Raw genomic sequence first — 15,551 nt, 5'->3', positions numbered from 1 at the left:
TAAACTGCAGCTATGTTATCAGCATCAGTACATACATGTGCTGCAACTTCAGGCATTTGCCATGACACTGGTGGATGATTGAGAGGGTGCAGAGGGCCAATGTGCACCTGCTCTACTAATACCACACAGAACTTGGTGAGTACACTGTTGCACTTAAGGTGCATTAAAAAATGGGCTGACATGTGATGGGGCCATGACTACTCCATTTCCCCTTATTTGTAGTTCACATGATTATGACTAATGCTGAGGATACAATGTTGCCACCCCATGCATGGCTTTGCATGACCTCAGACATACTGAGGACAACAAGCAAATAGATATCCAAGCTTTATTACACCCTGCTTGAAGGTAGTGTTGCTAGTGCATCACAGTGTGTGTACACACTCAATCCCCATACATTTTGACATAGTGACGGCAATGGGACTCATGTGGATCAGACACAGCCCAACACTTGTCTGGTCTTCCAAGTAGAGTAAGAAAAATGATTTGTCTATTGATGTGCCCTTAGATCATCTGGAATCCTGTAGCTCACATTGGCTATGTTGGACTGGTCCAGGGATGGGATATGTGCATGGAGATTTGGAATGAAGTGTGATTTCAAATGACAGCAGATTTGTGTAAATGTGAGCCTCTTCTACAACACATGTTGACATCTGCATTTTTACATTGGTAATCCATGTCAACTATGTGTGCTGCCCAGCACTGATGCACCATCAATGTGCCTCCAATACACCCATGACAATGAGTGGCATTTGTTAGCTTCTTGAAGTGCATTCTGTTCCTCCATAGGCATAGGTCTAAGATGTGCAACACATCAGGACTTTCGTGGCCTCATGGATATTGTTGAGAGGGTTCTGCCATCAGATGGGTCATGGGAGAGCTGACACCAATGTCATTGGAACGTGGTACCTAGGCTCACATCTCTATGACTTGCCATCCCAGGTGAAGCCACTAGGAGCTTGTGTTTTGCATTCATGACAGGTAGGCTTATTGCTTCTTCCTGGTATTAGGTATATTGGCGTCTACCTTTGCAGGTGTTTTATTCAGTGCAAACACTTTGAGTCTGTTATGACACATTTATCTCCTTCCTACAATGAGAGCAATGAGTGTGCTTGAGTCAGCTTTTCCCTGTTGGCCTATGAAGATAAGTTTCTAGACTGTGAATAAACTTTGATGTGTGGTGTCCCCATAACCAGAGCATATCACACATCTTTGAACATGTCCCTGCGTACAGCTGTATGCCACCCCTTCCCTGGGACACATAGAGGAGACCTTAATTGTGTATTGTAGGTAGGGGTGATGTGGATTAACACCTTTGAGACTTATTTTCATCAAACGCAAATTTGGCACACATTAACATTTTGGACAGTCTGCAAGGCAGGACTGACTCCAAAAATGACAGCAGGCAAAACAGCAGTGGACACTCCAGTGCTGGAAAAGTACTCGGACTCTGAACATTCTTGCCCTATTATCTCCCAGGGACTTATAGGTAGAATAGATTCCCCCTTGTCCTTTTATTTACTAGGGATTCAAAGGAGTCTGTCATTTGAAATTGTGATCTTAGCAATTTAATATATCACTTTTATTCAGAGAAGTGGCCCAGGGCCTGGTTAGCAGACCCATTGTACGGCCAAGGTCATTTACCACCAGTTTCCTTCAAAGAATTTTGTGTGAAACATGCTAATCGGTTGACTTCCTCATCCTGTGAATAAGCAGTTAATTTGACTACACACTGGTTGTGCTTATCACTGTTGTTTTATATAAGTACATTTAATCTTGTTGTCATACTCTTCTGACATTATGAGAGTCATTCACACATGTACCACACCGAACTGGTGTACGGTACTTTCACATTGTTTCTGCTATTGATGGTACATTTTGTGCTGGCTCCTCATCTTCTTCAAAGTCATCATCCAGTTCTTCCTGCTCTTCATTGTGATTGTGCCACGGGAGAATATCTCCTTTACATGCATTATGCGAAAATGCAACACACTAGGATTTGCTCAGTAGGCATTTTTGGTGAGTAGAGTTACTGACCCACAAGCATATCCTGACTTTTGAAGTAGTACTTGTGTAGCCCGGGCGTCCCCTCCACAATGTTGCAGGTCCTGTTTGTGACCTGAATGTGACTCTGCTGTGCTTCCATACGTGTGTGTTTGTGAGGAATACTCACCTACAGCTGCAGATTATTTCCTTTGTTATCTGCACAGTGATTAGTGGTGAATTGTCTGAATGGTCATGTCAGTGAATTGACCTACATCCATGTACAAATTATTATGTGTCCCAGTTGACTCATATACATTGCCAACAGTGTGAGCCATCCTATGACATTATTTGGCAAACATGCAATATGATCACTGATTTTCCCAATACTGGGAAACAGTGGTCATGTTCTCTGTGATACACATACTGTTGGTTTTATATGTGACTGCAAATAACGTGGATGTGTTGAGTTATCACCAGTGAGATAAATCTTTTGACCTTTGGGTTACTACAAATCTCACACTGGTCTACTGTTGCCGTTTACAACTACTATTTACAGATATCAGTATGGAGTTTGTGCCTAATGCATCACATAGTGACGGTCATCTGTTTGTTCTTCATTTGTCCCATCAGTTACCTTTTTGATTGAGTGTTTTCATTTCAACATGTTTGCTTGACAGCCAATGCAGGCAATACACACCACACCTTTCTGAGATCAGTGCTTTGTATTTGATACTTTGAGGATGTTACCTGTGTTTACACTTGATTGACACCTGTTGTGGCCTAATTATGGATGCCCCGATGTGGGTGAGTTGTTTTGCACTGAGACTGTGATAAAAACTCCAAGACATCTGTTGACTGAAATAACGTATTTACATGTTTAGCATTCTCATACCTTAAGTGACATGCTCATGTGAGAAAAAAATGTGGACAATCTACGTGCACCTACAGCAGTGTTCTGTATTTCACCATCATGTTGTGGCTCATCCTAATCCCCTTCCTTTGGGTCCTGTGGTTTTTCATCCCAGGGAGCATTTGTCTGCACACATATATTGTGCAGCAGTGCACATGCCAAAATGATTTCACAGACCAGAGGTGGGGAATACCACAGTTTACCCACAGAAACATCCAGGCTGCGAAAGCGGACCTTGAGGTGGACGAGGGTCTGCTCAACTATGTTCTGTGTGTGGATGTCGGCATGGGTATATGCCTTTTGCGGCTCATTCTGTGTGTTGGCAAATGGTGTAATCACTGACTTCTGGATGCCATATCCTTTGTCAACTGAAATGTATAACGGAGAAACAGTGTCATTCCTTCCAGTCACTGTATTTGCAACAGTGCAGCCCATGTGTTTTCGGTGTATAGTTTTTGTCATGCCTTTCTCCCATATGCGGCCACATGATGTGTCAGTAATTGCAGTGTAGTGCTGTTTACAAGGGCCTTCTCACTCACTGTATGTGATGTCAAATGCAGTGCCTGAGCAGATACATCATGCAATTCAACATCCTGACTGACATGTTTCTGCATCTGAATTTTATGGAGGTTGTTTCCCAACACTCTAGTCCAATCAATATTATGGGCCTCATTTACGAGGCCAGTGGCGCAGGGGAGGCGCAGCAAGTAGCACCACTGGGAAAGGGCAGAAACATGCTATATCTACAAGATACAGTGCATTTCTGTCCTTTTCCCCTGCACTGGTGCACAATTTGCTGCCTAGCACCAACTCCGGCACCCTTGCACCATGGGGATGATTGTTTTTGTGCACAAAAACTATCACAAGGTTTTTTCCTCTTTCAATGTGCACTGCTGCTGCGTCAAAAATATGATGCAGCATCTGCGCAAGCTCCTTTTAAATGAGGTCCTGAGCTCTAATAAATTACTATGAAGCTAACAGGTAACCATCTGAAAAGTAAAAGTAAGCATAGCCATTCCTAAAATATTGTATTAAACACTGCTTATTTTGAAGGATAGTTTGAATGTCCTACATGTGATTCGAAAAGCAGTGCCAATGGACCTTTGTGGTCACACAACAAATGAAACTGGTATGATGAACGGAGAATCACATGAGATGTACAGATGGGCTGCGTGGTGCCGGCTGTGAGGCCTATTATTACTTTTAAAGGTTAAAGTGATGTTTCAGCACTCTCCAACCGTTTTGGAACACGCACAGGTTTTGTGTATTCTCTGATAATTGCATGCTAATGGTGTTTTAATTGCCTATAAATGTAGAGTGCAGCGCAGGACACAACTTTAATTACAAGAGTGATCAAGAAATTCATCGGGGATAAAACTATGATAGAACCAACGAGGCTATTAGGACACGGGCACATTTTGAATCCTGAAGTCTGACGAGGAGTAAATGAGAACATGTTTAGTCTCCAGCCACAAATTATGGAATTTCAAACATTTAAAAGAGTTATTGGAAACACATCCATTGCAAGAGTGATCAGAAAATGCAAATGGAATGAAAACTGTTAGTTGCCAGTGACTAGTTATGAAATAATAATTAACAATAATAAGTAGCGCGTAAGGCAACACTCCTAATAGTGTCAAAAATGTTCAGCTCTTGCTCTTTCCTTGCAGCTTATGTTGTCTGTGACTTTATAGTTTACTCTGACCTGCAGTGAAATTTTATTTTGAGGAAATGAAACTTGCCTATTGTTTAAATTGTCTCAATTTTAAAAACAAGATGGGGAAATATGCTCCTCCCTTTCATGTATGGAACGTTTTTTAAGTAATTAAGGCTGCACATCCTATTCGGATAAAGAGATGGTAATTGTATTGGGAGTTTCAGAGCTGCATTGTACTGTAAGTAAAATTCGCTTGTGACAGACTTTACAAAGAGGGGATGTGGGCAGCAATTCTGGTCAAAGACAAGTAATGTATGTTTTTGTTCTCGACTTGATGGTTGCTGCGTTCCAGGAACGTTAATATGAATATGCAGTTTACAGTCTGTAGCCGGCAGCCTATACTAAATGTGTTGGGTTTGGATGCATTGTATATTGAGCATTTTATGAGAGCCTTGATGATACTGTTTGTATTGTAGGTCTGGCTTGCTTAATTGAATGGTATATTGTCGTTTCTGAATTATGTGTGTTCTAGCTCATAATACCCCTCTAAGCCAGTTTTTCCAACTGCGCCTCACTACAATTACTTTCAGCTTCAAAAAAATAGCACTTGGGACCCTGTTTAAGACTCTGTGGTACAGATGCCCAAAGACACCAGAGTTAAAACCCCATTCCATACAGTTTGGACCAGTATCTTCTGACTGCCCTGGAACACTCTTACTGGATTTTGCACACAACAAAAGCAAAATATTATAACACATGGCAGCACTTTGTAGCCAAGTGGACGTGAAAACTTACTTTGAGACGTCCATAACAACACATCTAATGACAATCAAAGCAACCCTAAAACACTTCACCAGAAAAAGCGAACGTTCTGTCTACTTGAACACAAAAGAAAGAAGATTCCACTAGTAAACACACCATCCGCAGATGAAATCCATATAGGGAAATCTTAAAATGATCTGCCTCAACCAATAAACTTGAAATTCACAAGAGAAAAACTGAGCTCAACAGCCACATGCACTTGCTATACAGCCCACACCCAACCAATGAAAAAGCTTCAGAACACTGACACACAGTACTATCCTTGTGTCCACTTCATCTGTTGATCTTTGAAAGGACTAACACAGTTACCTAAAACATTATTCATAGAAAAGATGCACAGGATAAGAACACATAAAAAAACTGATAATTTCCCCCCTATATCCCCATTCTTTGCAAATCCCCTATGCCTTACCTCTACATATGTCTTGCCTAATTCTGGAAAGGCAGCTTTTCAGATGCCTTAAAGATAGGTAAATACAAGAACAACAAGGTGATGAATGGAATGCTTGAATTAATTCCATCCACTGGCAATCGCTTGGGCCACATACCAATCCTTATTTTCTTGCCCACCATGCCCCCCCAGCCTGCACCCAGTCATACGCAAATCAGTTTTGACCCTGCTCTCCATAGAAACAGTCCAGCCCGAAATGCCAGGCCAGCAACAAGCATCCTGGGACTGCTTTGGGGATGTGGCACTCATCAGCCAGGCTAGCTTGAATACAGTGGCACAGGGAGCCCAGGACCCACCTCTGGGCATGCCCGGCTCACTTAGAGCAGCAAATGCAAAAACAGCAAGGTGATTGATGGAATAGTTTAATTAATCACAGCCTCTGACAATCATCAGTGCCACATCCCAATCCATCATTTTTAACCCCAACCATAAGCACATCAGTCTTGATCCTGCTCCCCATGGGAACAGTCCAGCACGGACTTCCAGGCTAGGTCCTCCCTGGACCAGAAACAACCATCCTCGGACTGGTTTATGGATATCATCTTTCATCAGCCAGGCTAGTGTGTATCCAGGGGCTCAGACACTAGCAATCGCTTGGGCCACATCACAATCTATCTGTCGCGAAGCAGCGGACTGTGGCATGAGCCGAGCCGTGATCCGTGGTGGCCGGGCATGCCGCGCCCCTGCTATACTCTTTTTTCTCGCTCAAGGCCCCAAATTGGGCATGGGGCCTCGGTGAGTTTTGGGCCTTTGGGCGCATCGCGCCCTCACTATTTCCCTGGACACCTTTACCCATACTCCTCACTTACCTGGTGAGCCTATCCTTTTTTCCTTCCTTCTTTTCTTTTTCTTCCTTTCCTCCTGTATTTATGTACTTCTCCAGATGCCAGCATCCCTTCTTTTTCCTGCATGCTTAGGCACCTTTTTCAACACGGTGTCTTTTCTCAATACGTTCCTATGTTTTGTTCCTAATCCAATATGGTGACTTTCTACTTCCTGTTGGTCATTTCCTGTTCTTGGGTATATAAGGTGAGTGATTCTTGTTCTCCTTGCACTGCAACACTTCCTTTAGTGGTGATCTTCGCTCCTGCTACTTGTTGCCAGTTATATTTTTTCTCGCCTGTTCCAGCTTCTTTCTGTATTATTTTTCCTGTTGGAAGACTTACCTTTTTGCTTCTTTTTTGTTCCTGGGAGTTCCTGCTTGGAGGTTTTCCCTTTTGGGTTTTTTCCTCTGAGACTCCTTCTGGTGGGCACAGACTGCTTTTGGCGTTCTTCCGTCGGCAGCACCATGGCTACCAGAAAGGGCCCCCCCACCTGGTCAAGGCAGAACCTGCAAAAATCAAGACCTCTCTGCAGTTCCAGTGGGCCAAAGACATAAACGACGAGTAGCCTGTGACACCATCGTTTTTTTGGTCACCCTACCACCACAATGTTGACCCAGATTTGGCATCCTTGGTGTGGTCTCCCTTAACTTGTTTGTCTCTGTTTCCCAGGTTGTTGATGTCTGCTGGACTCTGTTTTTGCTGTTTCTGATACTTTACCACTGCTAACCGGTGCTAAAGTGCAAGTGCTCCTATTTAAAATGTATATGTAATTGGCTTATCCATGATTGGCATATTTTATTTACTTGTCCCTAGTAAAGTGTACTAAAGGTCCCCAGGGCCTGTAAATCAAATGCTACTAATGGTCCTGCAGTACTGGTTGTGCCACCCACATTGGTAGCCCTGTAAACATGGCTCAGACCTGCCACTGCATTGCCTCTGTGTGCAGTTTTAAACTGCCAATTCAACTTGGCAAGTGTACCTACTTGCCTTTTTTCTACTTGTAAGGTGCACCTAAGGTAGGCCCTAGGTAGCCCCATGGGCAGGATGCAGTGTATGTTAAGGGTGGGACATGTACTGATGTGTTCTACATGTCCCAACAGTGAAATACAGCTAAATCCAGTTTTCACTGTTTGCAAGGCCTATCTCACTCATAGGTTAACAGGGGGGCTACCTTTCGATATTATTAAAGTGCAGACTCCTTTTGGCAGAAGATAGAAATGTGGAGTTTGTGGTCTCTGAACTCACAACTTAAAAATACATATTTTAGTAAAGTTGGTTTTTAGATTGTTAGTTTGAAAATGCCACTTTTAGAAAGTTTACATTTTCTTGCTTAAACCATTCTGTGACTCTGCCTGGTTGTGGATTGAGTGTCGGGTCAGTTTGACAGTTGGCTGTTTGTGAAAACTCTCTAGACAGTGAGACAAAGTGAGCTTGGGTGTAGCTTGCATATCCTGATGAGCCATCTGTGCTAGAGTAGAGGGAGGAGTGGTCACTTACAACTGAAGGGCTGTGCCTGCCTTCTCACAATGCAGTCTCCAACCCCCGGGTGTGTGTCTGGGGCCTGGCCTGGGCAAGGCAGGATCTTGTGAATAACAGAGACTTCCCTTTGAGTTAGGCCTACTTCAAAGGCAGAAAGAGGTATTAGTATTGGGCCCAAAACCCCTGAAAATCAGACCCAAAGGAGCTGGATGAGGAGTACAGCCCCTTTGCCTGTGAGTGTGCTTTGTTGGGTTGGCCTGCAGCAGCTGCTTCAGCCTGAAAGAGGACACAGACTGACTTTTGTGTGACTTCCCACTGGTGGAGAATCTCCAAGGGCTTGAACTGAGCTTGCCTCCTGTTGTTGAAGTCTCAGGGACATCCAAGACTTCTCTCTGGGAGCACCCGGACTCTCTGCTGAGACTCCTGCCCTGCCCAGTTGTTCTTAAAAGGTGAAGCTGGTGGAAAGGGACTGAAATCCATGCACAGACCGCTGTGTGGAGAAACATTTGATACACCATCCGCAACGTGGCTGATAAATGACGTGTCACCGGCTTCTCAGCTAAAATCGATGCTCTACCTGCATCATGGCTGGGAGATTGAAGCATTGCGGTGGGAGAAACGATGTGCAATATCTGCTAGCGGCTGCTGATAACGACGCAAGCCCCACACAACACAATTCCTGACACCGTGCAACCGGATTTCGAATGCTACATAGCTGAGCATGAAAAATCAGCGCAAAGCCTGCCCCGAACCGAGGTGCCCGTCTGGGAATCGACGCATTGCTCTCTTGAGGAAAAAAAGAAACAATGAGCGCTGACCTGACCACAGAAGGTATGACCCACGGTCTTGCTTGCAAGTGAGAAACCCGGCACATTGCTGGAATTTTTTGAAGCACGCCTACCCGCGCAACTTAATTTTTGACGCTAACTAGGTACTTTGTGTAACAACAGTATTCTCACTGTTTTCTAAGGATTAAGATTTATTCTTTCTAAAATTCATATCTTTACTTGTGTATGTTGGGTTTTTGTTGTTCTGGTCTTTGGTTTAGATAAATATTCCCTATTTTTCTAAGCTGGTGTGGAGTGCATTTTGCAGTGTTTTACTGTATTACTGTATTACTGTGTGTGTTGGTACAAATACTTTACACATTGGCTTCTGAAGTTAAGCCTGCCTGCTCGTGCCAAGCTACCAAGAGGGTGAGTGGGGATTAACTGATGGTGATTCTCCTTTACCCTGACAAGAGTGAGGGTCCTTGCTTGGACAGAGGGTAACCTGACAGCCAATCAAAGACCCCATTTCTAACACCAGCCATAGGTAAATCAGTCTTGACCCTTCTCCCATTGGGAACAGTCCAGCCCGAACTGACAGACCAGTCCTCCCTGGCTTGGAAACAAGCATCATGTGACCAGATTTGGGGAATCACCCCTGATCACGCAAGCTAGTGTAAATCGAGTGGTACAGTGAGCCTGGGACCCAGGTCTGGGCATACTTGGTGCACTTAGGGCTGAAAATGAAAAAAAACAATGTGATGGATGGAATGCTTCAAATAAAATTCAGCCACTGATAATTGCTTGGAAACGGTCCAATCAATCATTTATTTGCCCACCATGTCACCACAGTGTGGACCCAGCCTTATGCAAATCAGTCTTGACCCTGCTCCCCATGGAAAAAGTCCAGGCTGAACTGCCAGGCCAGATCCCCCCTGGATCCATAAAAAGCAGCCAAATTCAAATTTTGTGGTATCACCCATCATTGGCCAGGCTAGGTCAAATTAAGTAGCACAGTGAGCCCGGGGCCCACATCTGGAAATACCCAGCATACTAAAAGGGGCAAAGGCAAAAAGCAACAAAATGATGGATGTAATGCTTGAATTATTCTCAGCCACAGGGAATCCCAGTCATCATTTTTTGGCAACATAGTACCCCCATTACAGCCCTGCCATATGCAAATCTGTATTGACCCTGCTATCCATGGGAAAATTCCAGACTGAACTGCCAGGCCAGGTAAAACATCCCACCGCTAAAAACAGCCACCCTAGACATTAACAACTAAGCTAATGCCTGAGCCATCACCTTTCTATATTTCATTTGAATATTTGAATAATGGTTAAATGCAGTCATATTGTATTATTAAATCATTTGGATGTCAACTACCTCCATCATAACTATCAATAGTACGTTTTGCTTCATTGCAGCAAAGAAGCTAACAATATTCAACTTCATGGCAATCCCCCCTCCTTTTCCCTCTATTTCATTGATCACAGTACACCCAGATTAAAAGATTTGACTCTCATCGACCTGTGAAGTCCTCCCCGACTCCTTAAACTCGCCATTTAGCTTCAGTCTGTATGTGGAGCCTTTTGGCAATGCAATGCTCTATGTCAAAGTTTTAACACACAGGATCACAGATACTGCCTGCCCTCCACACATGGACGTCATGCACAAATTGAAAGTTAACCCCTGCCAGTCAAGAGGTTATCCACTTCATCAAAGCCAGGAAGACTGGCTCAATAACATACAAATCGAATAGTTCTGTTCTCAGCTCATTGAAAATGCAAAATATATATGCTCCATTATTGACAGAGATCTGCTGTATGCCAAGGCCAATCCAAACCTCTGTGAGAAGATGACATAACCTGTTAGCACTGCATGGGCCTTACACCTCTGGAAAATCATCAGCACTTCCTGGAAAAAAACTTAATCTGCTTCTACTCAACACTCACTGTTTAAGTATGAGACACAACACAGTATCAAAAATATCTATCATTCATGACAGACAATTTATGCAACATAATGAAACAGAAGAAGCAGGACATACTTAGCTATCAGATAAATTATGTAAAAAAAAGAAAACAAGTACCAGGAATAAACCTTCTCTGTCTATGTGCCAAGAGTATGGCACTACACGTTTCAGCACTAGAGGCTTGCTCAAACTTTCCTGGAGTTCAAGAAAGATCTGAAGACAAATATTTTCAAAGGGCATCTAATGAATTCATGCTGGCCACATTCATCCTTATTTCTGGGGTGATGAAAGACTTCTTTTTAGATAAGAACTACACAAATATGCGTGACATGTCCCTTCTCCCAGTTTTTGCAATGATGTTCCTTGGTTTGCAGCTTTCTATCAATACTTCCTAGGTTCCTACTACATTATATAGATATGAAAATGTACATACATAGTTTAATAAAGAGGATTTCACTGTTAGACAGAAAATTTCTCTTCTTTATGGTCTGGCATTTGTTACCCAGTACAATATTGCTACCACCCATTCGGTAATATTGCCCAAAATTATTTGTCAATTTTGCCCTAGTCATATGTATCTAAATGCTAATATAGATAGATTAATCATTATATCACTCACAACTATTTGTATATCAATTGATTCATTATGTGAGAAATGCACTTTTACTGGATACAATAGGCTCCTGCCTGGTGACACAAAGGGTTCACTATTAGGCTTTGCTGCTAGCCAATGAGACTGCCCAGCACTGGAACACTGATGGGACATGCAAATGTCCCACCAGGCTGCTTCTTGCAAATGTCTTCTGATCCCTCTTGTGTCATTCCGAAAGAACAATTTCTTACTGCAAGGCCAGTTGATAGGGGTTTGAGCTGCCTAGATGTGGACCTACATTTTACAAGCTCAAATCATGAAAGTATATGTGAGGACTGAAATGGGTATTGGTGACACTTGGCACTGTCAAGGAAACTCTTCTCCTGATGTTTTAGCTCTTCTATTAATCTCCTGTCCCAATTCTGAAGTCTTTGTAGGTATGTCTTTAATCTCCACACTTTTAAGATGAGTGGGTATCTAAGCAGGATTATACTTCTGAACTTAAATCTCTAACACCCTCCTTCCAAAGGTGTCAAAAATGATACAATCCTTGCACGAGGTAAAATAAATATGTACTTGGTGAAGCGTCCTTAGGAAAGGGGAAACTGGGGACATTTTAGGCAGGAAGAGACTGGAAGAAATGGAAATTCTTACTGCCTATCATACACACTCACTTGTCTTGGTCATAGTTCATTCTTTATATTTAGCAATACTACATGAATGCATGCTTGTTTCAGAGTAAAAAAAAAAACTGGATTATAATTAGTTTTTGTGATAGACTTTGTTTTTTGCATACATTCCTGGAGGGGCGCTGTTATCCTAAAAACTCATATGCACCACCAAAAGAGATCACTACAAGACACGCCTCAACAACAACTCTCAAAACAGCAAAGAACTCTTCACCATCTTCAATGAACTTGCCAAACCCAAAGCCAGCAACAAAGACCCCGCACACCCACAGCCCCTATGTGACGCCCTTTCCAACCACTTCCTCCACAAAATCCTGGACATCCACAACAGCTTCATACCACACACACCCACCACACACACCCCTCACTCACCCAACCCAACCCCCACTTATGACCCCCCACCACACTCTCCACCTGGACCCCCACCACACACGAAGAAACCGAAAAAAACATGAACTCCATCCACTCCGGTTCCCCCTCCGACCCCTGCCACATCGCATCTACAACAAAGCCAGCCCAACCATTGCTTCCATACTCTACAACATAATCAACTCCTCTTTCAACTCCGCCACCTACCCAGACCCCTGGAAGCATGCAGAAATCACTGCTCTCCTAAAAAACCCGAAGCCGACCCGGAGATCCTCTCCAACTACCGCCCCATCTCCCTCCTCCCTTTCCCCGCCAAGGTTGCAGAGAAATTAGTCAACGCCCGCCTATCCCACTTCCTTGAAGCAAACAACACTCTTGACCCCTCACAATCCGGGTTCCGCAAGAACCACAGCACGGAAACCGCCCTCATCGCATGCACTGACAACATCAGGACCAAAGTCGACAAAGGCGAGACCGTCGCACTCATCCTCCTAGACCTCTCCGCAGCCTTTGACACCGTCTGCCACCACACACTCCGCACACATCTCCACAACATAGTAATTCGCCACAAAGCCTTAGCCTGGCTCACCTCCTTCCTCACCGACCGGACCCAGAGAGACCGCCTTCCACCCTTCCTCTCCAACACTACCAAGATCACCTGCAGAGTCCCCCAAGGGTCTTCCCTCAGCCCCACACTCTTCAGCATCTACATGATCCCCCTAGCCAACATCCCCCGAGCACACGGAATCACTATCCTCTCCTATGCAGATGACACCCAACTCATCTTCTCCCTCACCCGCAACCCCACCACCGCCAAAACCAACCTACATGCTGCTCTCCTCAACACCGCCAACTGGATGACCACTAACCACCTCAAGCTCAACTCAAACAAAATCGAGATCATCATCTTCGGCCCCAACAAAACCTCATGGGACGACTCCTGGTGGCCCACCGCCCTAGGCCCTGCACCCACCCCCGCAAACCACGCACGCAACCTCGGCATCATCCTAGACTCCTCCCTCTCCATGACACAGCAAATCAATGCTCTAACCTCCTCCTGCTTCCACAAACTCTGCACTCTAAAAAAATCCTTCAAATGGATTACCCCAGAAACCAGGAAGACAGTCACCCACACACTCATCAGCAGCAGACTGGACTACGGTAATGCCCTGTACGCCGGCACCACACTCACACTCAAATGCAAACTCAAGAGAATCCAGAACACAGCCTCACGCCTCGTCCTTGGCCTCCTCCGCCATGAACGAATCTCACTACACCTCAAATCACTTCACTGGCTCCCCATAGACAAGAGAATCACATTCAAGATCCTCATCCACGCACACATATCCCTCCAAAATACCGGCCCAACCTACCTCAACGAAAGAGTGAACTTCCACACTCCCACACGCAACCTCCGATCATCCGACCTCGCCCTAGCCACAGTCGCCCGCATCCAATGCACCACCACAGGAGGCAGGTCCTTCTCCTACCTCGCCCCCAAAACCTGGAACTCCCTCCCCACCGACCTTCGCAAAACCAAAGACCTCCTGGTCTTCAGAAAGAACCTCATGACATGGTTGTTCGATCAATGACCCTCCCTGGCCCCCTTGATTCCCCCCCACCAGCGCCTTGAGTCCCTCACGGGTGAGTAGCGCGCTCTACAAATTTTTTGATTGATTGATTGATTGATTTGAGTTAAGTTCTAAATAAAACGATCAACTCATTTTAATTATCCAGTAATCGCGTTGTGTAAATTGCTCTTTGATGAATTCAAAGAATTTACCTTTAATATTGGTACGGAAATTTGACATAATTTTGCCGCCAACATTTACTATGTTCTTGTGTGATGCCAAAACTTTGTGCGTGACCCACAGCAACCAAAATGCTGACCGTGATAAACTTTCTTCTGCAAATGATATTTTGAAAGATGATGTCCACGAAATGGCAAGATTCGATTATGTTGCATAAAATCAATCCCATGCTAATGTAGGCAAATAAAGCACAACTAGAAAGTGCTAGGACAAAATCCCCAGGATTTGACAAAGTCAATCAACTAATATAGAATAATCTGACTTGAAGTTAAATCTTAATGCCAAATCACACCCTTCACAAACATTCAACAAGTGAAATATTGTGTAATATTCCCAGATGTAAAATGTACATTTTAAACATTGTGTATTTCATGAGAGCTACCCATTGCCAGTTGTCAGTGCATAGGAATTTGTACCCAAGGGTTAATGTAAAGTAAGAGCTCAAAGCAGTGCACCACTACCTCACCCTTGTGCCACAGCAAATTACTTAACACCACTCTAAATTAGCATTTTCTGAACAACTACTGCTGATGACATCAATAAAAAGCAAATCATTGTTTCACTGTGCAATTTTATCTGTTCTTGCAATGCAGCACTGCACTGGTATGTACAGCTGCATTGACTAAATGGTAGTAAATCTATACTTAAAAAAGTTATTTCTCTCATGATTACTAGCAGTATTAGTGGTGGTAACCGTATTTTGAAGGATATGTGGAATTTCACTCTTTTTCCTTAAACCAATAGAATTTGTTTTCAATGTTTTATATCCTTTTTGTTGCATATCGCTAACAACAGAAGACAGGCTGTATGCAGTTTTCATACTTGCTGACACCTGTGTCAGCTTATTTATCCTTATAGAATAACATCTGACTGAATGACAGTTGTTCTCAGCTTTTAAGTGGATTTCACAGCATAGTCTTGTAAATGCATCTGCAGATTAATAACCTGACACCTTGCACAGATGATATAGTATTTGTTGTATTTCAGCTCCCAATCCGTGTGCCGCTGACAGTGGCAAGGGGCCCTGTTCACACTTGTGCCTGATCAATTTCAACAGAAGTGCTGCTTGTTCATGCCCTCACCTCATGAAGCTGTCATCCGACAAGAAGACGTGCCACGGTATGTCGCTCTTAGTTATTTTTTCCAGCTCATTTACAATGGTTGGTTTACATGTTTACATGTTTATGTATCGATTCTAATACATTTGAGATCAATTGCA

At 43.7% G+C, this 15,551-nt stretch overlaps 1 protein-coding gene across 1 annotated transcript in view; it reads left to right on the top strand.

The window, feature by feature from the left end:
* Window positions 1-15,551, top strand: part of LRP1B (LDL receptor related protein 1B) — a 4,500,992-nt gene that overhangs the window by 2,750,336 nt on the left and 1,735,105 nt on the right. Inside the window, exon 28 of the mRNA XM_069225083.1 lies at window positions 15,320-15,451. Coding sequence (XP_069081184.1) covers window positions 15,320-15,451 — 132 coding nt within the window. The remainder of the gene's footprint in view (window positions 1-15,319; window positions 15,452-15,551) is intronic.

This window comes from Pleurodeles waltl, chromosome 3_1 (assembly GCF_031143425.1).
Source record: "Pleurodeles waltl isolate 20211129_DDA chromosome 3_1, aPleWal1.hap1.20221129, whole genome shotgun sequence".
Classification (NCBI taxonomy): Eukaryota; Metazoa; Chordata; class Amphibia; order Caudata; family Salamandridae; genus Pleurodeles; species Pleurodeles waltl.
Note: the sequence above shows the minus strand (reverse complement) of the source record. Positions and strands in the feature narration are given on the sequence as shown.